The 21232-nt window shown below is 42.7% G+C and overlaps 1 protein-coding gene across 13 annotated transcripts in view; it reads left to right on the top strand.

Annotated features, from left to right (window-relative positions):
• CD44 (CD44 molecule (IN blood group)) overlaps positions 1-19150 on the top strand; it is an 81427-nt gene extending 62277 nt beyond the window's left edge. For 6 of the 13 annotated variants that reach the window (XM_084894445.1, XM_084894447.1, XM_084894448.1 and 3 more), the window contains 6 exons: positions 1552-1650; positions 2460-2651; positions 6233-6286; positions 9770-9841; positions 11770-11848; positions 18193-19150. In XM_084894445.1, the coding sequence (XP_084750571.1) occupies positions 1552-1650; positions 2460-2651; positions 6233-6286; positions 9770-9841; positions 11770-11848; positions 18193-18394 (698 nt within the window). In that variant the 3' untranslated portion in view covers positions 18395-19150. The remainder of the gene's footprint in view (positions 1-1551; positions 1651-2459; positions 2652-6232; positions 6287-9769; positions 9842-11769; positions 11849-18192) is intronic. The other 7 variants (XM_084894442.1, XM_084894452.1, XM_084894444.1 and 4 more) reach the window with 2 other exon arrangements.
• Positions 19151-21232: the final 2082 nt, after the last annotated feature.

Below are 21232 nucleotides of genomic sequence, written 5' to 3'. Positions count from 1 at the left end.
CTGGTTCATAAGTTGACATTCACCCAATGAGCCACACTGGCTGGGCACTGACCACCCTCTTTTGATTCCCATCTTTTCTTCAATTGAAGAAGAAGAGGGATAGGGTTGTTTTAATGGCGGTGAAAAGACCATTTTAGGACATATAATCATAGAAAATAGGGAAACCACATCAGCCTATAGAAGAGGGGCAAAGCATGTTACTGACAACTGACAAAGGTAGCAAGGCTTGGGTACAAATTAGAACATTTTCTAATGCTTCTTCCTATCACTAAACGTCTGGTAGAAGCAATGCTAAACTCAATTTTCATTATATGTACAGGGCTATCCCAGATATCAGCCTAAAGTCATGCGTAATTTCTTGACAGACAATGAAAGAGTTCCAGAATTAAGAAGGCCTCATTTCACTGCTTGCTATGCATAATGGACACAGTTATTTATGTGTGCCCTTCAGACAAAGGAAAAAGTCAGCAAGCATGGGTTGACTGTCAAAAATGTAACAATATGCGTAACCCATAGTGTGGTCACTGGAGGAAAAGGGGGGCATTTGTAATACTTTCAATGATAAAAATAAAATAATGTAACCAGCACAGTATTAAGCATTAAATAGGATGCAGATACACCAAAGAATGGTCCCTGCCAACCGAGGGTCTTGTATTTCCACTTTATGTCCCTGTTGACTTTTGTTTTGATGTTTGGTTTGGGATTTGGTGAATGTTTCTCTTCTGGTTGTAATGTTTACTTTGTTGGTGGACATGGCTTATGGGAGTGCTTTATGGGGTGCTTGCACCTGTAATTCAGAGGTCAGTCCTTTTCTTAGAATACAAAAGAAATTAACTCACAACAGTCAGAGTGATTTCAAATATGGGCATTAGTTCAACCACAAATTGCATGGACTACAGGGAGGGCCCTGTGTTTGCCCAGGCAAGCGTTTCCTGGTGTTTCGGTACAATGATGAGAAATCTCCATCCATAGATGAGATCAAAAACCTAATAGTGGAGTAAAAAGGCAACTTTAATTTAATGTTCCTTAGGAGGGACTAAAACATTTCCTTTTATACATTTGATCTGAGTTACCTGAGCAAGTCATCCTAGATGAACTTCTTCCTCTTTTGTGGTTATGGTCATACCACTTGTTTCCCTGCAGGCACACTTCTTGACACACAGCTGGGTGCTCTTGGTTGCTGATGGGAACACTGGGATTCAAACATTGCTCTTCCTCTGTGTCTATGTACTCTGGTTTTCCTCGGCGATGATGGAAGCAATGTTATCATTGGGTCGGGATGATCTGGGATAGATAAAGTTTTGGCTCAGGCTTTATGTTTGGCACCTTATCTTTGTTGATTATACTGAAGCAAACAAAGGCTCTTGAGAGCCAACTGGTAAAACAGAATTCTGTTGTACATTTTAATCAATCAGATGGGAATGGTATGCACAAACCTTGGTATTCTTATGCTCTTACCTGATACTCTAGCTAAATCCTCTCTGTCAGCAAGATAACAGGATTTGTTTTATGGCTTCAAACTAATGCTGGATTCATCCCTCATTGAAACAGAGCAGAGTCATACTCAGAGCTTTTCTACATCACATGGAGGCTTGGAAGAAGATAAAGACCAGTCCATGATGTCCACTCCAACATCTAGCAGTAAGGATGGTAAAGCCCAGGTGGCTTCAGTTATGGGTGTCTTTGCACAGTGTCTTTGGTGGAGGCGCATTCCTTGGCTGTTGTTGTGCTGTTACTTCTGATTAGAAGGTGTGCTGGTGATGGGCCTCTGATTTTTCTGCTTTGTAGACTTTTTAGAAGCCATTGTACATGAAATGCAACTATATATCTTAATCTTAAAAGTCGGGTTTTTTGAATTCTAGATTTAGATTGCTTATTTGTGATTTATAATTGGTATAAAGATCTGAATTATACTTCCTGTTTTCCTTGCATTAATTATAATATTTTGCCATTTATACTCTGGACCATTAATCCATGGAATTGGTGATTAGGAAGCAGTGCCTTCTGGAAAAGGAAAAAAATAAATCCTCAGGTCTTGGAATCCTTGCATTGGCTATTCCAATCACAGTACATTTACCATTTAATCCAAAGATAAGTTTCCTCCACTCCCTTATAGGTGGGTCCAATTGAGTAAGAGCTCAAGATTATCTAGAACCCGAGTTGCCTTCAAGGTCACAGTTGTAGTGGCATAATCCTTATTTTAATAACCCAGGTAGATGTTACAACGAATATCTTTTCTGGGCATTAGAATCACCAAAATCTCTTCCGTGAGTGATGTCCAGGTATTGTCAATTGCAAAATATAGATTCTGTGCAATAGTGTAACTCAGACTATCTTTTGCTCTGTGATCACAAATAAAAGTGGGAAGCTTTTACAGTAATTGCATGTTCTAAAGACAAGCACACGATGGGTGGTGGCCTCACAGATGTCGGTTTACCATTGACTCCACCTCTACACAGATAGGCATGATGGCGGAGGTGGAAATCTTCCTGAAGACTCAGCTACTTCAGTGGAAGGTTATACTCCTCATTCCCCAGACACTAAGGAGCACACAACCCTCATCCCAGTGACCCCTGCTAACACTGAGTCCCCTGGAGTTACTGAAGTTACTGTTGGAGATTCTAATGTTAATGTTGATGGTCACTTGCCAGGTAATGTAGAAAAACAACACATACTTTCATGTTATACGGGGCATTTTCTGTGAAGGCTGTGATTAGGCTGATTTGTGACTTGCGAAGGATTTTTATCATGTCCTCGTTCTAGTGCAAGTAAAGTTAGGCCTTGTTGAGATTAAGAATGCTTTCATTTGTTGATGTCATTTCTATTTATTTTGGTAGAATTTCTTTCTTTGCCTTGTTTCTGATCTTGTGACATATTAAGTTGATCCATATGAAATTGATAGTTTTGTAGGTCAAAGAAGTTAAATATTAGCTATTTTATTTTATTCAACTAACAACATGCTGCCTACTTAGTAAGGTTTTACCCAACATGTGAATAATTTCCATATACTAGTACCTTGGCTCTGTAAGTATTATCTCATACTTTCATGAGATGGATTGGTGAATTTTACGTTTGGTGAAGGGCTTGTGGATAAACCTCTAATTATGATGCATATTTAAAACTTTATGATAAAATCAACTATTAATGAATAGGCACTATCTCTTGTTCTAGTGGCAAAGAGATGGCTGAAGATGACATTCAATTAAGTTGGACATGGACTCAGAATGAGACTTGTTTTCTCAAACAGTTCTCCTTACTTCTGCTTTTTTGTTTGTTTCTCCATTTGTATTAAAAAAATAACATTGTAGAAAAAGGAACTGGAAAATACCTACTCTGGCTAAGAAACTAAAATCCTCTCCTGGTTATTTAAGTACTAATACCACTAATGCCTATTAAATATTAGTGATTTTAAACATGCAGTTGTCCCCCCTTAATCTAGGGTTTTGTTCTCCATGGCTTCAGTTACCTATTGTCAGCTGTGGTCTGAAAATATCAAGTGGACAATTCCAGAAATAATTCATATGCTTTATATTGTGTGCTATTCATAGTAGTTTTATGAAATCTCATGCTCTCCTGCTCTGTCTCCACCTGTGAATCATCGCTTTGTTCCATGTATCCACACTATATATGCTACCCTCCCTTTAGCCACTTAATAGCCATCTCCATAATCAGGTAGACTGTCATGTCATTGCAGTGCTTGTGTTCAAATCACCCTTATTTTACTCCCTAACATCACATTCACATAACTTTTATAATAATATACTAGAGGCCCAATGCATGAAGATTTGTGCAAGAATGGGCCTTCCTTCCACCGGCTGCCTAGAGGCCCATAGAGTCTGGGGTGGTGCAGAATGCCTGCATCATCCCCACTGCTCATGTATGCAAAATAACCTGCCATATTTGGGTTAATTTGCATACTCACTCCCGATTGGCTAGTGGGAGTTGCAAAGGTAAGTCGATTTGCATCTTGCTATTTTACTAGTGTAGATTGTTGTAATTGTTCTATTTTATTATTGTTGTTGTAAAATTCTTACTGTGCCTAATTTATAAATTAAATTTTATCATGGGTTTGTATGTATGGGAAAAAGGGCATGTATAGGGTTCTGTACCATCTGTATTTTTCAGGCACCCATTGGAGGTCTTAGAACGTATTCCCAGTAGAAAAGGAGGGACGACTGTAATTTTTTTGTAGCATAAATTCTTTCTCTCCCTTCCCCAAAGAAGAATAAATCTTATGAGAACTCAATATATTTAACAGATGACTGATGTGGTGACAGAAACCCAGAATGTCACTTGTGTAGTCTCTTTCCTTGGCTGCCCATCCCAGAGATAAGGAGGGACTACTGATAAAGTTTAATTTATAAAAAATTAGGCACAGTACGAAATCAACAATAATTAATAATGAAATGGAATTACAACAATATATTATAGTGAAAGTTATGTGAAAGTGGCATCTATAATAATAAAAGCATAATATGCTAATTAGACCAGACATCCTTCTGGACGTTGAATCTGGGGCTGCCAGGGAAGCCAGTGCCCACAGCCTGGGGAAGGAAGGCCTACTCTTGCACAAGTTTTGTGCATCAGGCCTCTAGTTAGTAAATAAAATAAGGATTACTTGAACACAAGCTTCATGGAAAAATATTAATCTTGGCAATATTGGCAAGACAGAGCCCCTCACACTCTTTGGTTCTTTGTTCAGCATGGTTCCACCCTCAGTCATTAAAATTTCCAAGTATCATTTTCAGCTTTTTTCTGTAGAAGTGAACCTTAGAGCATTGCCTAATTTTTCTTAGCAAAGTGAGACCTGTCATGTGACATATAAGTTTAAATTTTAAGTAGCAATTTAAATAGTTACAGTAGCCTAGAAAGATTACATAGACTATTGTTGGTAAATAAAAGGCTTTCTGCAAAATTGGTATCAATGTACTCTCACTTCTTCTACATTCCATGGTGGTACCAATAGATTTTTCATGGTTCTCCATGGATTAAATGATTAATAAGGGATCCAACTCTCATTTTTTTGCTTTCTTTCAAAATTCAAAAAGTTCTCATTTCTTCCAATTTTTCTCAGACTTTATACTTAACCTTAAGAATTAAAACACCTGAAATTGTGATGGTGATGGTGTTGTTGTTGGTTGTTGTTGTTGGTGGTGATGATGATGGTGATGGTGGTAGTGATTTTGAGGGTATTGGTCCTGGCTTTTCAGCAAATTCTGTTTTTCATTATTCTAACCATCAGCCAAGGAACAAAGCAATGTGTCTCCTCTATACAAGTACATGAGCCATTATAGGTCACCTACTTCTACCTTTTGGGAAATGGTGGTGATCAGACTATGGTATTTTCCTTATAGGTACCTTCATAATGGGTAACTATAGTCATTTTATGAAATAATTGTCTTTTTTGTTTTAAGATTCCAGTATAGTTTTGGGAAATATGTGGGAGGAGGAGGAGGAAGAAGGGTAAGAGTTTCCATATGCTAAATTAAATATTTGACCTGGGGATCCAGAGTTTAGCAATTCATGAACTTGTCTCAATCAAGAGCCTTTTGGTGATGGATATTGGAGAAGATGAATTATATTAACTCTTGGTGTTGAAAATGCAGATTTCATATTGGAAACATGTTTTAATAAAGAAGTACATTACTCACACATTAGCTATCATCTCCCTCTTTTCTTTTTCACTTATTTTCAGACATTTTCTTTAAATAAACAGTTGACTTCTCTCTTTGAATTTAACCCCAAGATCTTATATGCATACCAAAACCTTTTTCTATTTCCTGCCTCGGAGAATACTCTTCAAATGTCTTATGCCCTAAGCCACAGAGTACATGCATTCCCAGTGATCAAGTTTGTCATCATTCAAAGCATAGAGTCCCTATTTCAAAGAAACAGTATCAAATCCCAACCTCAGGCCTGTGAACACATGACAATCATTTTGTTCTCGTGTTACAGTTATTGGGTTTCTACCAAAGCCACACTTCCTCTGGTCCTCCTGATGGTCTGTGCTGAACCAGGTTTCCTAATTTTGATGAAATCTCTAGCCCACTCATCAGTGGACTAAGAAATGAATAGAAATTCATATTGTGGACCCATTCACAGGTCCTTTGCCATCATTTTGCTTACCTTTAACAGGCTGAGCTTTGTGACGAAAGCAAAGAGCATGAGGAAATGCTGATGGCAGTGTAATTGGAACACACGGTACTGAACCTTCTCTGATTGTTCCTTACAGATGAACAAGACCCCAGCCGAAGGCACCCTACCACGAAAGGATCTGACTCAACCGGTGAGTTTGAGCCACTTTAGTCATTTACTCTCGTCATCATGGAACCTGCTGATAATTCATGAATGATGTTTGAGTCACTGTCTCTCGAAAAGTGGTTCTCAAACGTTCTTAGCATGCCTCACCATAGCGGGAAGGGCTTATTAAACTATGCTGCTGGGCCCCATCCTTAAAGTTTCTGATTCTGCATGTCTGGGTTGGAAAGGATCAGGGAGAATCCAAGCAGGGTCTCAAGGTAACATTTCACTACATCAGAGCAGTTAAAAACCTGGGTTTTGGAATAAGACTGGTTTGACCCAGCTCCTCCACATACTAACTGGGGATGTTGCTGAAAGGATCTGAGACTCAATTTTCTAACCAATAAAATAACAATAATAATTGTCACCGGTCTGGTTTAAAAGATTAAATGATAGTACACATGGCATAATAGCTAGCATTTCATCAGAATTCATTGTGTATTAGGATAGACCCTATCAAACTGCCATTTCTGTAGGTCAATAGTCATATATGAAATTAAATGTATTTTATATGTTTCATCTATTATTAACTCACTTACTCATCCTACATACCCTGTGGCCCACATAAGAAGTACTATTATCCCACTATTACCAAGGACACAGAGGTTCAGAGCCGCTAAGTAACTTAGCTGAGTTGACATGACTAGTGAGTTGAGTGGTGGAGCCACGTTTCAAACCCAGGGGTCTCCTATCGCCTCTCACAAGCAGAGTCAGGAGAAAGCAACCTGTGGTGACTATAATTGCCACCTGACATGCATTAGTCAATGGATTCCTGTTTACCGTGACTCAGAGCACACTCCTGGAAACATTACTCCAGGCAGCAAAAGTCTGACACAAGCTGGTTTCCTGGTGACCACTGATGCTAGGGCTGCTGAAAGGCTGTCTTACCAAGGTGACCCCAAGCATCACCGGTCCAGGCGCCCCATGCAAGTGAGGTCATCCTTATAAGCTATCATGCTTACATGGAAAGTAGAGTTGCCTCCAGGCTTAGAGATTTGCACACTTAAAGCACAATGAAGATGGGCATTTGCATAGTAGTTTTGGCAGTAACCTTTTACCTAAGGGGACAGGGATGTAGTGGGCTCATCAGAAATGCTTCTAACGTGAGGACCAAAGTCCAAAGCTCTCTGGGGCCCAGGGATGGGGCAGTCAGCCTTTCTCAACCTCCATTTCCTTATTAGGTAAAAAGAGATCAGAACACTGGCCTTGGTTACCTCCTGGAGTCCTTGTGAAGAACATGAGACATCAGGAATTTGAAAGTAATTTAGAAACGACAGGGAGTTGTTACTAAAAGACATGCTCTCTAAAATCCAAAGACTCCAACGATTCCAAGTTACGGTCCTTAGACCCGTAGCAGAGACATCACCTAGGAGCTGGTTGTTAATGCAGCATCCCAGCCACCCTGGACCTACTGACTCAAGAGCCTCCCGCTCCACCAGGTGGATTGCATCTATTATCAGGCTTGAGAAGCATTGCCCTAGATCAGTGGTCGGCAAACTCATTGGTCAACGGAGCTAAATATCAACAGTACAACGATTGAGATTTCTTTTGAGAGCCAAAAACTGACTTCTGTGCATGGGCCAGAAAGTTTCAATTGCACTGTATGTGCGCGCCCACATGTGGTATTTTGTAGAAGAGCCACACTCAAGGGGCCAAAGAGCCGCATGTGGCTTGCAAGCCGCAGCTTGCAGACCACTGCCATAGACTATTTTTCTCACAGTTAAGGCAAATCGAATGATCTCTGTGCACATGTCTCAGATTGGCTCTCCTCTCCAACTGCAGTATCAGTGTTCCCCTTTGCAGAGCTTGCCTTGCCTGCCAGTCCTTCCCCAGCTGCATTGCAGACCTCCTGGGCGCAAGGGGAGACCTGCTCTATCTAGTCTATCTTCTTGGCTTTTGCCTGAAGTAGGCGGGAGCGGCCTCTTTTGTTTCACTCCTGTGCAGGTGTCTATTGTTCAAGCAGGCTGCTCCATCTGGCTGTACACACACCCAGATCTTTCCTTGCTGGGAGCACTTTTTTGGAAAATAGACATAAAGAGATTATGGTCCTTTCGTGGCCTCCCTTACAAATAGCAGAGGCTGCCGTGAGTCAGGGAAAGACCAGTGAGGGTGACTGCACCTTTGAGGTGGTTTTCGAGGCCAATGATCTCTAGTTAAATGGCCAGTATCCACTGACCTGTGCAGGTGGACACTGGCCAGTGACCGCAGACTCTGGTAGGCAGCTAGAGAAAGAGTCTTGGACTCTTTCTGAGGTTTGTAAAGTGAGAGGCCACTGTCAAAATGGCATCAGTATGTTGAAATGGCCAGACTTAAGGTAAAACTTGAGTTTAACATCAAGGTCAGATTGCATAAGCAAGAGCCACCTATTTAAAATCACCATCATAATCAAGACTTCAGTACCTGCTGTGCATAGTCCGAAGGTTGACTCTTTTAGGAGAGTGTCTCATTATAAGCCCAGCCATCTTCATTCATGGACTACCCACACAGCTTCCTGTTTTGTTTCTTCCCTGGGAGGCCTTCAGGATTCAGAGTGGAATCCTACTCTGTAGGAGTTCATGTTAGTGGGATATTTTCATTTTAGTGGGAGCCGTAAAGGAAGCATATAAAATACAAAGGGTCTGGCCAGCTTGGCTCAGTGATTGAGAGTCGACGTAGGAACCAGGAGGTCATGGTTTGATTCCTGGTCAAGGCACATGCCTGGGTTGCGGGCTCCATCCCCAGGAGAGAGAATGCAAGAGGGAGCTGACCGATGATTCTCTCTTATCATTGATGTTTCTCTCTTTCCCTTTTCCTTCCTTTCTGAAATAAATAAAAATATATTTTTTAAAAAGAAAAATACACACAAAGAAAAAGCACAGCTTGTTCCTTTGGGTGAGTCTCTTCACAAAACGTCTCAGAGTTTCTTTTAGAACATGACGCCTCTGGTTTTAGTAATAAGCCTCCTGTTCCGACTTGTGGATCCTTTGTCTTGTGATGCTTCCTTTCAGTCTGAGATTTTTGTTTGTTTTCCTGTTTTGTTTTGTAGCAGAAGAAAATGTTCATTCTTTAAACACAAAGCATGTTTCAATAATACATTGGCCTGCATCAAACGGAACATTTCTGGGGAGATTCTTTTTTTTTTTTTTTTTAATATATTTTATTGATTTTGTACAGAGAGGAAGGGAGAGAGATAGAGAGCTAGAAACATCAATGAGAGAGAGTCATAGATCAGCTGCCTCTTGCACGCCCCCTACTGGGGATGTGCCCGCAACCAAGGTACATGCCCTTGACCGGAATCGAACCCGGGACCCTTCAGTCCGCAGGCTGACGCTCTCTCTATCCACTGAGCCAAACCGGTTTCGGCTCTGGGGAGATTCTAGTAGCACTTTATAAATGCCTGTGGCTTCAGCGTACAGAGGCTGGCTCCGTGTGTTGTAAACCTCGCTATGTCCTCCAAACTTTGGATGACAGATGTTGTTTTTCCCCTTAGGACACAACAGAGATAGTCAAGCAGGTGGGGCCAACACGACCTCGGGTCCTATAAGGAAATCTCAGATTCCAGGTGAGTTTTGAACTGTGTGTGTGTGTGGGGGGGGGGGGGGGGGTGTGATGATGCTAAAAGCAGGTCTTGCTGAATGTCCCAGAAAGAAAGAAGCCAGCAGTTGGAAAGCACATTTTCCTAAATGTCCAACCCTTGAAATTGATAGTTCTTTTTGGCAAGCTAAAGATGGATGACAGTAACAGATCGGAAAAGATGAAACGTTCTTTTATCCCAGGTCCCAAAGCAGAGCCATATTAGTTCCTAAAGCTTCCTCCCCAAATGCACGATGGTCCAGGGGACTCCATGTCATGCCCATGTCCTGCTATCGCAGTTCAGTTTCCCCTTTATTTCTGGGGTTGGGGATGACATGTGTAACATTCCTCTCACATTGCAGACAGGGCATTGGGTGGAGTGAAAACATTCTTTTGGTCCCCAAAGTGCTTTTTCTCAAGGGACGGGTCTTCACGGATCCAGACAGACAAAGTTTCAGAAAGTGTTACGTGTGCAGTGAGGGGACCGAGACAGCTGGCTCTTCTGAGTGTCAAGATTTAAGCCATTAGAAGGAAATGCTTAACTTGACTTGGGCTCAGAGTTAAGCATTTGTAAGAGGGTTTTCCTAGGGTTGCAAATTATCCCTCCTCTTCAGAGCTCTCCAAGCTGAGCCTCCTGTGGGAAAGGGAAGAATGTGCTGTGGGCCCGGACCCCTTGCCTCAGCTTGCCTGGGCTCAGCTAGAGGCAGAGCACGTGGAGAAGGCGTGGGCTGCCAGGGAGGACAGGGCGGGTGGGATGAAATTTGCAATCATCAGGCAGCAGGATTTGTCCCAGCCCCAATGAGAGGGAATGGGAGGCATCTCAGGGTTAGGGATCCAGGAATGAATGGAAGTGGTTCTCTCCTGAGGGCCTCTCCACCTCCTGATTCGACCCTGCTCCCCAAGCTCACCTACCCCGGGAGAGGTCAGGCAGAGGCAGCACTCCCTGAGCAGCAAATCAGAGGAGAACCAAGACTCCCAAAGGTGAATGGGCAGTGACTGACTGTCCATCTTGATTTCCCAAGCTGTAGTTCATTGCACAGATACACAGCCCACTTGGCAGCTGAAATTATTCAAGTTGTCCGATCATATTTTAGTATCTTAAAGCTTGATGTAAAAACATGTGTATAACATGTTATTAGTCCACGAGTGATGCGTTAATTGTTGCAGACATTTCAGAAAATGCAACTGAAGGACAAAAGTACAAATCAGTTATCTACCCCCTCTATCCAGAAGTGCCCTGGTTACCATTTTCATAGATGACCTTCCAGTCATTTTCAATGTAATTTATATATAAAAGTGTAATTACACCATACATGCTTTGTTTAGCAAATTACAATTCTCAACTGGGGCGGGGTGGGGGGGCGCACAGCTTTCCAATGTCATTGAATATTTCCCCACACACATTGTAGTACATTATATAATGAATGAACCCTAATTATGTAATGTATGAACCTAATGTGCACAAGTTCAACCACCCACAGGACTGCCCTTTCTCGCACTCACTAGACTGTGGCCTCCATTTTTGCTTCTAATCGAATGTAAGATGGGTGCTCTGATACAGGAAAGAATGTTCCTTTTAAGGGGAGAATACATTTCTTTCCGTCTGGTTAATAACACAGGGCATCTACGAGTTTCAACAGGTCATTCTGCATTTTTCTGGAAACATGTTTCTCCTGGAGGGACTTGGAAATCCTGACTGATGGTGAGAGATTAAAACATGAGGCCGGCTGGACCAACAGCTATAGCAAAATCTCTCTTCTCGTGTTATCTGCCTACTGGCTGGGCCCTTTGGTTGAATTTATCTGTTGTGCTGACTGTGGTTCTTGTTTGGGCCAGGTCAGTTTTATAGAGTGCATGTTTATTTTCACAAAGTGTATTTCCCGACTTCATGGGTGTCTTTTTCTTCACTCCCACCAGAGTGGTTGATCATCTTGGCATCCCTCCTGGCCTTGGCTTTGATTCTCGCAGTTTGCATCGCTGTCAACAGCCGAAGAAGGTAAGGGGATGCTCCTCAGAGCCTCTGATTTGGAAGGACATCATTTAAACTTGGACTCTATGTCCTTGCTGCTCAGAGCATAGCCCTTGGAACCAGCAGCCTCAGCACCTGGGGCTTGTTAGAAATGCAGGACCTCAGGCCCCACCCAGACCTCCTGTGTCAGAGTCTGTTTGGACGAGGCCTCAGACATTTATGTGCATGGTACAGTCGAAGTAGCCCTGCTCTGGCACCTAGACCTTCACTTCTAAATAGTGGTAGAATCTCTTGAGGATCTTAATGATTACTTTTTATATTTTTTAATTGATTTCACAGAGTAAGGGAAAAGATAGAAACATCATGATGAGAGAGAATCATTGATCAGTTGCCTCCTGCATGTCCCACACTGGGGATGGAGCTTGCAACCCAAACCTGTGCCCTTAAGCAGGAAATGAACCGTGACCTCCTGACTCATAGGTCAGTGCTCAACCACTGAGCCAGCTGACGAGGAAATCTTAATTATTTCGAGGGTAAACCCCATGGAGACTCTTTCTGATAAAAACCGTGAAACACCTCATCAAAAAGGCATAACACCATATATTCATTTATTGATTTATTAAACCAAATATTTAGTAAGTGCATTCACAATGCACAAAAACACCATATAAAGATTCAGGGATTGGTCATCTCCTATCTGAGGCCCATGGAGCTTTCTAGAACCCTTACTTAAAACAGGAATTGAGTTTGTGTGTTAATTTTGTAAGGATACTATTTTCTATTTTCTGGCCACAGCAGTTGAAAGGATTCAGATCATGGCCTCAGAGAGCTCCCTGACAGTGTGGTCTATGAAATAAGGAAGAACGTCCCATAAGAAAGTCTGAATAAAGACAGACAAGTCCTTAGAACTGACATGGGGGCTGTTTTCATCAAAGGTTCCCCTCCCTTCCTCCCTCCCTCTCTCCCTCTCTTCCTTCCTCCCTTCCTCCCTCCTTCTCTTCCTCCACCAAGGCCGATAGTTTCAGCAGCTATTTAAACAATATATATTCCTGGTTGAGCTGTGACAAGGCTCCAGAAATAAAGCCACTTAAAGTGAAATAAAGGAAAATAGTCATTCTAGCAACAGAAGAAATGAACTTAGACAAAGATACTCCACAAATATAAGCCTCAATTTCCTGCTTAAGACACTTTCAAGATGTGCTTTTGCTCTGAGCATTTGCTTGGGAACATTAAACCTTCTGTGTCTCTTGAGATTTCTTCTTTTAAGGTAAAAGAATCTTCTTTCCAAGTAAGGGTTCCTTTTATTGTATCACTGGAGCATCTAACAGGCCAGAAAAATGCCCCGGGTTTGGGAGAGGACCTGAGAAAATGATTGAATTCTTCTCGTTGGCTTTTGGAAAACAGCAAATACCTAATTCCACTGCTGTTGGGGGGTGGGGGGCCCAGGCAGTATCTCTGATTATCCGAGGAAATTAAATAATGCCGCCTGACACTGGTACAAGTTAATAAAAGTGCTATATTAACGTTGAAGAGCTGTGTTGCTCTCTGTGCCTTTGAGGGCATGATAAAATTAGTCGTGGTAGTTGATTGTATAATGTATAAGGAACAAAACGAGGAAAGAAAATCTGAAAGCCCCTAAATGGAAAGAGATTTTTTTTTTTAGTTGAATTTAAATAATGTGACTTGAGGGACCCTTACAAAAAGTCTTTATACTTTCCTTCAGCGTCCTTGTTTTTCCTAGGGTTACTTTTGCTCAGCTAAATGTGAATTCCCGATTGTTGGAAATCAGTCCTTTGCCCCAAGCCTTAGAATGCACTGCCACTGCTCACAGGTACAGTCCGTGAGCTCTGCATGTCACCATGGAAACGTGGCCCCTGGTGCTGTCGATGGGGGAGACCTCAAAGAAGCATCTTTGCTGCCCTTGAGAGCAGCCAGAGCTCCTACAGTGCAGCTGGTTAGCTCACACGTCGCTCCCCATCATGTGAGCAGCAAAAAGGGCCCCAGTGCACCCTCCCCCTCTTCCCAAGGCCAGCAGTCACCCTAGCAACGGGCAGACAGGGACACCCGGGAACCAGCACAGCACGTATCTCACCAGGAAAGTAGCTGCTTGGGCGCCATAAATTACCATGTCCTGATCTGATAATCAAAAACAGATTTGCCAAGCAGCTAACGAATGGTTATGGCTTCCCAGGCCCCTTCATGCGCGCTGTGTTTCTGAAGTCGCCAGCCTTCTTCTAATCCTCTTAAAGTCTGGGCCTTTCTGCTCGGAGCATTACATTTTAGAGAGACACAGAATCCTATTTTCATCCAAGAAAGTTGGGTTGAAAGTAGGGACCTACAACAGGCACTTCTTTATTCGACAGACATCTTTTGAGGGGCGGCTATGACCCTCAATCTTGGTGAGGAGAAAGAGAAGATTAAAAACAAAAAGTACCACCCTTTCCCTAAAAGAATCTTGAGGTTCGGGGGCAACATCGGCCTGTTGGATTGGACTCAGCTGACGTGTATAGAGCACATACTCTGTGCCAGGCACTGTCCTATGAATTATGGTTAAAAGATAAAAATGGAAAAGCATTAGTCACTGAAGTTGACAGTCAAGGGTTGACCACAGGTATCCATGACAACATCATCTGTGAGTCATGTCATCTTAAAGCTGCTCATGTCAGGGTCCCGTTATTCCCTCTGCTCTTCCTATCCTCATCATAACCCACATCACCTTTCCTAGCTGTTCTTCATGTAACCAGAGTCCCTGAATTGCAACTTGCCAATGAAAATTGTACTTTAGTCACTGTCCTTAGGAAAAAAACTATTAGGTTTTAGGAGTCATTTGGGTTGGTTCTTAAAGGAAAAAGTTAAGTGCCTTTCCCTTAAAGAATTTATCCGATTTGTACGAAGAGGAGAAAAATAATGACCAAAAAAGGCTTCACAAAACAGGAATGATTCAGGAATGTTTCTACACTGACTGCAAAAAAGGCCTTCACTAGATTTCACTCTCAAGGAGATAATCCCCTGTGGCCAGTCCTGCCTTCCCTTAAGCTGCAGCCCGGCTCCCTAATCCCTCCTCACCCGACCTCGGTCCACCCTGGAGAACACAGCCGCCCAGCAGAGCTGTCTAAGATGACTGAAAGATTCTACATCTGTCCTGTCCAATCCACAAACATGAATCCTGGGGGCGACTGAGCACTCCAAATGTGGCTAGTGCCACTTAAGTGAATTTTAAAATTTTATTTATTTTAATTAGTTTAAATTTCAATAGCCACATGTGGTAGTGGCCCAGCTCTAACAGAAAGAACGATACATCTCTAAATGGCTTTAAGGATTGTCAGGTAGAAGAGACATAAGATCGGTTGTTAATTTACCCCCTACGTCTTTCAAAAGAAATTCCTCTGTGCCCTAGATGTACCTCCACCCCACCCCCACCCAATCCCATCACCCAGGCTGCCCACCCTCTCCTGGCAAGGCTCCAGCCCGGGTCCTTCCACATTGCGTGGTCACTGTGGACAGCTAATGAAAGGATTTCCAGGCAAGGTGGCGTTCGGTGGAGATCTCTGACCTTTGGACTCAAAAAGTCTTAAGTCGTAGACACCATCGCCCTGTCATAGCTAGCAATGCGGTCTCAGATAACAGCCTTGATTTCTGGGATCAGTCTCCAGTTTCCACAATGAAAAGGCTGGGCTGGCTGGCCTCCCAAGTTCCTTCATTGCTGATGTTCCTTTTAAAATGTCTCTAAGAAGAATAAAAAACTTAGGACTTGAGTTTTTCAAGTGCTTATTTCGATGCCTGGAGCACAGCAGACTGGGCTGGGTTATTTATGAGAATCATCCTGCCCTCCTGAAAAAAGTCAGGCAGGGACCAGACACATAAATCCACAGGGTCTCGGGGGCAGGGCAAAGCCCAAACCCCGCAGGTCAGATGTTATTCACTTCCAAAACCAGCTTTGTCTCCGTGAGTAACATGAATTCACTTCACCCCCGTGCACGAGCCTGTTTATGCTTATAAATCACTTCCCTGCAATATTTCATTCAACTTCTCTAGCTCCCATTACTTTCCTGAGACACCCCTCTTTCAAAGAACACCGGAAATACCACCCGAGAATCTAAAATAGCATGAGCAGTGTTCCACCTTCAGGCTTTTAAGTCCTCTTCATGGTAAATGTAACGAAGTAGTAGAGGCAGCCAGAGAAGCAAGGGAAACCCATTTCATGTGGTGCTCACTATATTAATCACAGCAGTAATTGTTTAAAAAGAAAAAAAAAATTTATTGATTGTAGAGAGAGATGGGAAGGGAGAAGGAAATGGAGAAAAACATTGATGTAAGAGGAATATTGATCAGCTGTCTCCTCCACGCCCTGTATTGGGGATTGAGCCCACAACCTAGGCATGTGCCCTGACTGGAAATAGAACCCTAGACCTTTTGGTGCACAGGACAATGCCCAACCAACTGAGCCACACCGGCCAGGTCACAGCCGGTGATTCTTGAACATCTACTGTTTTCCAGATACTATTCCAAGTGCTTACCCAAGGCTTTGGTTTCCTCACCCACAGTGTAAAAACAACAAATAAAACAGTGCCAGGCTCTGTTTTGAGGGCTTTCCACAATCTTGTGAAAGCAGAACTTCTAATAGTCTGATATTTCAGATAAGCAAGTTGAGGTTCAGAGAGGGTAAGTGAGTTGCCCCAGGTCACATGGCAATAGAGTCTCAAAACCACGCTTCCAGAGCTCCATTCTTGTCTATGTGGACAGCATCCACACTCCTAGTCCCATGGGTCTGCAGCATTGGTCAAGCATCCTTCCTCTGCCCTCATCAAGCATCCGGCCAGAGGAGACAGGATCTAACTCCTATAGAGGAGGTATAATTTCTATTTCCCCAAACAAGAGATTAAAGTTTATGGCCTTGGCAGTGCTAGCAGGAATGGCCCATGATCATGAATAATAGAGGCTTTGTCTCTGCAACTCCAAATATCCAGCGGCAAAGTGAACAATTCCGACTACATACTGTTTCCCCATCTCCAGATGGTTGGCAGCATGAAGAGAGCTGGGCCGATTCCAGGCTTTGGGTCATAAAGGCCTGGAGTTGAATATTGACTCTGTCTTATGAGTTGTGTGATCTCAAGTTAGTTATTAAACTCCCTGGGCCTCAGTTTCCACTGACCTGTAATGGGAATATAAGAACAGCATTGTGGGATTATTGTGAGGACTACATAGAGTTACATGTGAAGTGCCTGGCACTCAGGAGGTGTCCAATAAATGCTAGCCCATCCCCCTCATCCCCCATAGTTGTGAGGATCTGCAATTTTGCTTCCGTGAAGCACAGTCTGACTTCTAGATGTGCAGCCACAATCATGTTACAGGAAAGAGGAAGCGTTGCGTCAGACTGTGTGGGGTGAGGTAATACTGTGATGCAGGGACAAGATCAAGGTCATGCTCTTCCATAGAAAACCTTTGGCATTTGCATCTTAAGGAAAATGTTAGTGAGAAACCTTAAAGTAATTGAACTATTTGCCTTGTGTAGTTAACCTATAACCAGGGTTTTATGGGAGGTAACCAATGTTGGGGAAAAGCAATACGGCCTATAGTTCTCGAAAAATGTTGTTTCATTCTTCTCAGTACATGCAGTAATAACCCCGACAAGGCCAACACAATGTTGACTGTGAGAGGCATTAATGGGACTTTTTTTTTTTTTAATTGTTGACAGTATTATAGATATCTCCCATTTCCCCTCTCCCCTGCCCATCCTCTAACCCCCACCCATCCTCAGGCCTTCACCACACTATTATTTGTGTCCATAAGCTATGCGTATATGCGTATATGTTCTTTGGTTAATCTCTTCCCATCCACCTAATGGGACTTTCTTGAATACACAAATCAGAATGACTTACGATCATCATGATGGGTTATCTGAGTCTTCGGAAATTGCTAAAGCACTAATAAGAGGCAAACATTTCCATTGCGTAGTATGGTGAAAGGAGAACTAGAACTTGGGAGTCAGATACTCTAGGGGTTGAGTAACCTGGGGTGAGTTACTGAATTTTCTGAGCCCTAAGGCTTCTTCACCTGTAGCAAGGAATAATAAATAGCATTGGTTTCCTGAGCTGTGACCACTGCATCAGAAACCCTGTGAAGGCCTTGATCCTGGGCCCCTCTCCTAGGTCTGGGCCCAATAATTTGCATTTCTAACAAGCTCACAGCTGATCCTTTAACTGCTGGTTCAGGGGACCTCACTTTAAGAAGTGCTGACTGTTAAAAGTCAGTAAGAGGAAGCATACTAAAGACCAGTATAAACCGAAGTGATGATGATGTTGGTGATGTTGTCCATGATGCTGATGATTGGGTCATTGCACCCTTTTCTCATATGATCTTTACATTATCAGGTGCGGGCAGAAGAAAAAGCTGGTGATCAATGGGAATGGAGCTGTGGAGGACAGAAAGCCAAGTGGACTCAACGGGGAGGCCAGTAAGTCTCAGGAGATGGTGCATTTGGTGAACAAGGAGTCATCGGAGACCCCAGACCAGTGTATGACAGCCGACGAGACACGGAACCTACAGAACGTGGACATGAAGATTGGGGTGTAACACCTATACCATGACCGTGGATAGAAATCACACACAACCGTTACAGGGAGCTGGGACACTCACAGATGCAATGTGCTACTGATTATTTCATTGGGGTTTGTTTTGTGTTTGGTTTTTTTTTTTTTTTTTTTTTTTTTTAGCATAACATTTTCTACTCCTTTTTGTTTATTGTGCTTTGTTTTGTGACGTTAGCTGAATTTATAAAAAGAGCATTGCTTTCTGAAATGAGGGTCCAATGAACAATCTGCAAGATTTTGACGGTTTCAGTTCACACCTAGAAGCCTCCCACTCCCTGGGGTGTGCTAGTATGGCGCCTAATAAAAGCCATAAATGCATCTTTCTGATCCTCAACCTTCCCTCCTCCCCCACCTCCTAGGTGACAGCCACATGCTAAGGACATCCCCGCCCCAGAGCTAAGAGGAATTGTTTCCTAAAAGGAAATCTGAATGGGTTACATTGTCCATCCAGGGGCCCAGTCCCTATGCATTGCTTTCCATGTGGGAAGGGGACTGGGATGTATTGGTTATACATCCCTTTCTACAAAGGCTGTAGAAATTTTCCCAATGCTATTGAGAATGCCCAAAGGGTCATGCTATTTAAATGTAGTAAGATATTTATCTCTGTTTTTGAAATATTAAACCATGGAGGTCCTGTAATTAGTAGGATTTTTGTTTTGTTTTGTTTTGTTACTTTGTCGGAGGCCTAAAAAGGGTTTCAGTTGATTCGTAATAAACATCTGTACTTCTTCCACTTTTACCCTTTGTGCTGTGATCCTTCAGGGTCTTAACCAGCAAGGTCTGGGTCCCAACAGCTCATTAGGAAGACGTGGGAGGGTCTCCCTGAAGATTTCATCTAAGAACTCAGTCCCTACTCAGACCTGCTCACCCAAAACTCACAGAAGATCCAGGAAGGCAGTTGGGTTTCTGAGGCTCAAAGGCTTTCTCTCTGGTCCTACAACCAAAATGGTGAGAGGAGGAACTTCAGCAGCTCTCCTGTTTTAATGGCCATCTATTCTCTCCTTGAAGGGCTATGAAAAGTCACATTACATTTGCGTGGTGTCCCATTTCACTGATCCCATCAGCGATGTCCAAAAACAATATGAAAGTGCCTTCTGGCCTCTTTTTATCAAAGAGAAGCCATGGACATGAAAGAGCATAGGCAGTAGCCAGTGATTGCACAGGTTGAGGAAGTGGGGGAGGGAGTAGTGTAGATCCTGTTTGAGTATTTTTATGGCCATAATTGTTTATACTCTAACATTCCAGTTGTCTGTTCCCAATGACGGTACTGCTCAGAAAGTTAAGTGCCTGGGGAATCTCAAAAGGTTACAGGGGTTCCCACCTACTCAGAATTATTACCAGATACCAGGTTTATGTCCAAATAAAAGATTAATGTCTTTATCCTTTGGTTGGCAGGTCCTCTGTGGTCTTTATTCACATCTTCAGAAAGCCCCATTCATCCTGGGACTTCTAAAAGCTACTTATAGAAGAGATTAGATCTCTAAAGTAAGAGCTCCTATAAAATGGGAGCTCCTTCATTAGGCCTCTATAAAAAGTTATCTGTTGCCTAAACTAATAATATGCTTAACTGGCAATGTTTCTCAGACGAAAAGAAAAAAACAAGAAGGAAAAGGAGGAGAGGGGGAGGAAGGAGAGAAAGAGAATGTGGAAAGGAGGAGGAGGAGGAAGAGAGAGAAGAGGAGGAGATAGAAGGAGAGGGAGGAAGAGGGAGTAGAAGTGGAGAAGAGAAGAGAAGGCAGGGGGCGGGGGTGGGCGGGAAGAATGAGAAAAAGGAAAGAAACTCCCACATGAATCCGGGCTGGGCTCACACAGAGTTGATTCTAAAGGAGATATTTAAAGGAGAGAAGCCCGCTTTCTGAGCTCATTTCCAACTTCTGCTCTCCCCTGTCCCCCTCACAACCCCCGCCATGGGTCTTTGAAAACCCCTTTTTCTTCTGTGAATGGTATGGCCCACTTCCATATTCAGCTGTCTGGTTTTCTTTTTATTTTCAAGTTGAAAGAAAAGAAAATGGACATCTATCTGGTCACTCCGTTGTTACTGCCACTGGTGTCTAAGTGCTTTCTGCTTTCCAAGATCTTTCCTGTCTTTAACCTGAGTGCAACAGGCCAGTCTGGGATCAGGTTCAGGAGGGCTTGTCCAGGCCTATTCTGTCCCCCAGATACTCTTTAGGGCCATGGATAGTCACTCAAGTCTCAGCTAGGAGTGGTTTTCCACCCCTTCTACACATTCCCAACAAATAGGCTGAGAGAAGAGATTTTTTTCCTACTTTATTTTGGAATGAAATATAACCTTTCCTTTTATTATTGTTGTAGTCCCCAGTGGGATATACCTCTGTGTTCTCGAGAAAGGAATAAGGAAGTCTAGAGCTTCCATCTCTTAGGTGCACTGCACCTGTACTATTGCCTGAAGCTCATGGACTGCGATGCATTCTCTCCCATTTGACATAATAGTGTGCTTATATCAGCCAGGGGCCAGCATTTCATTGTTTTGTGAAGTTAAAAGAGCAGCGATAAGAAGTCTGCAGAGCTGAGAGCTTAAGATGTAATTTTTCCTATAATCATAAGTCTTTTATGTCTCCTGAGGGCTTCCTTTAAATGAGCACTGGGTAAAAAATAAAATTGGACAAAAGACATCTATATTTTGCAGGTTTTAACCTGCAGAATGGATTTCTCCAACAAAACCTCTCAAAAAGCTGTACATCAAGACTATGACACCAATGACTAATTTTAGAAGGAGTAGGAGAAAGGAAACCTCTCACTTCTGTAGAAGATAAAATGTGCTTACGAACAATAGAACGGTTCATTCACTTTTGTGTCGTAG

The sequence above is a fragment of the Pipistrellus hanaki genome, assembly GCF_964339955.1.
Source record: "Pipistrellus hanaki genome assembly, chromosome: 9".
Classification (NCBI taxonomy): Eukaryota; Metazoa; Chordata; class Mammalia; order Chiroptera; family Vespertilionidae; genus Pipistrellus; species Pipistrellus hanaki.
This window is presented reverse-complemented; position numbering and strand designations above follow the sequence as displayed.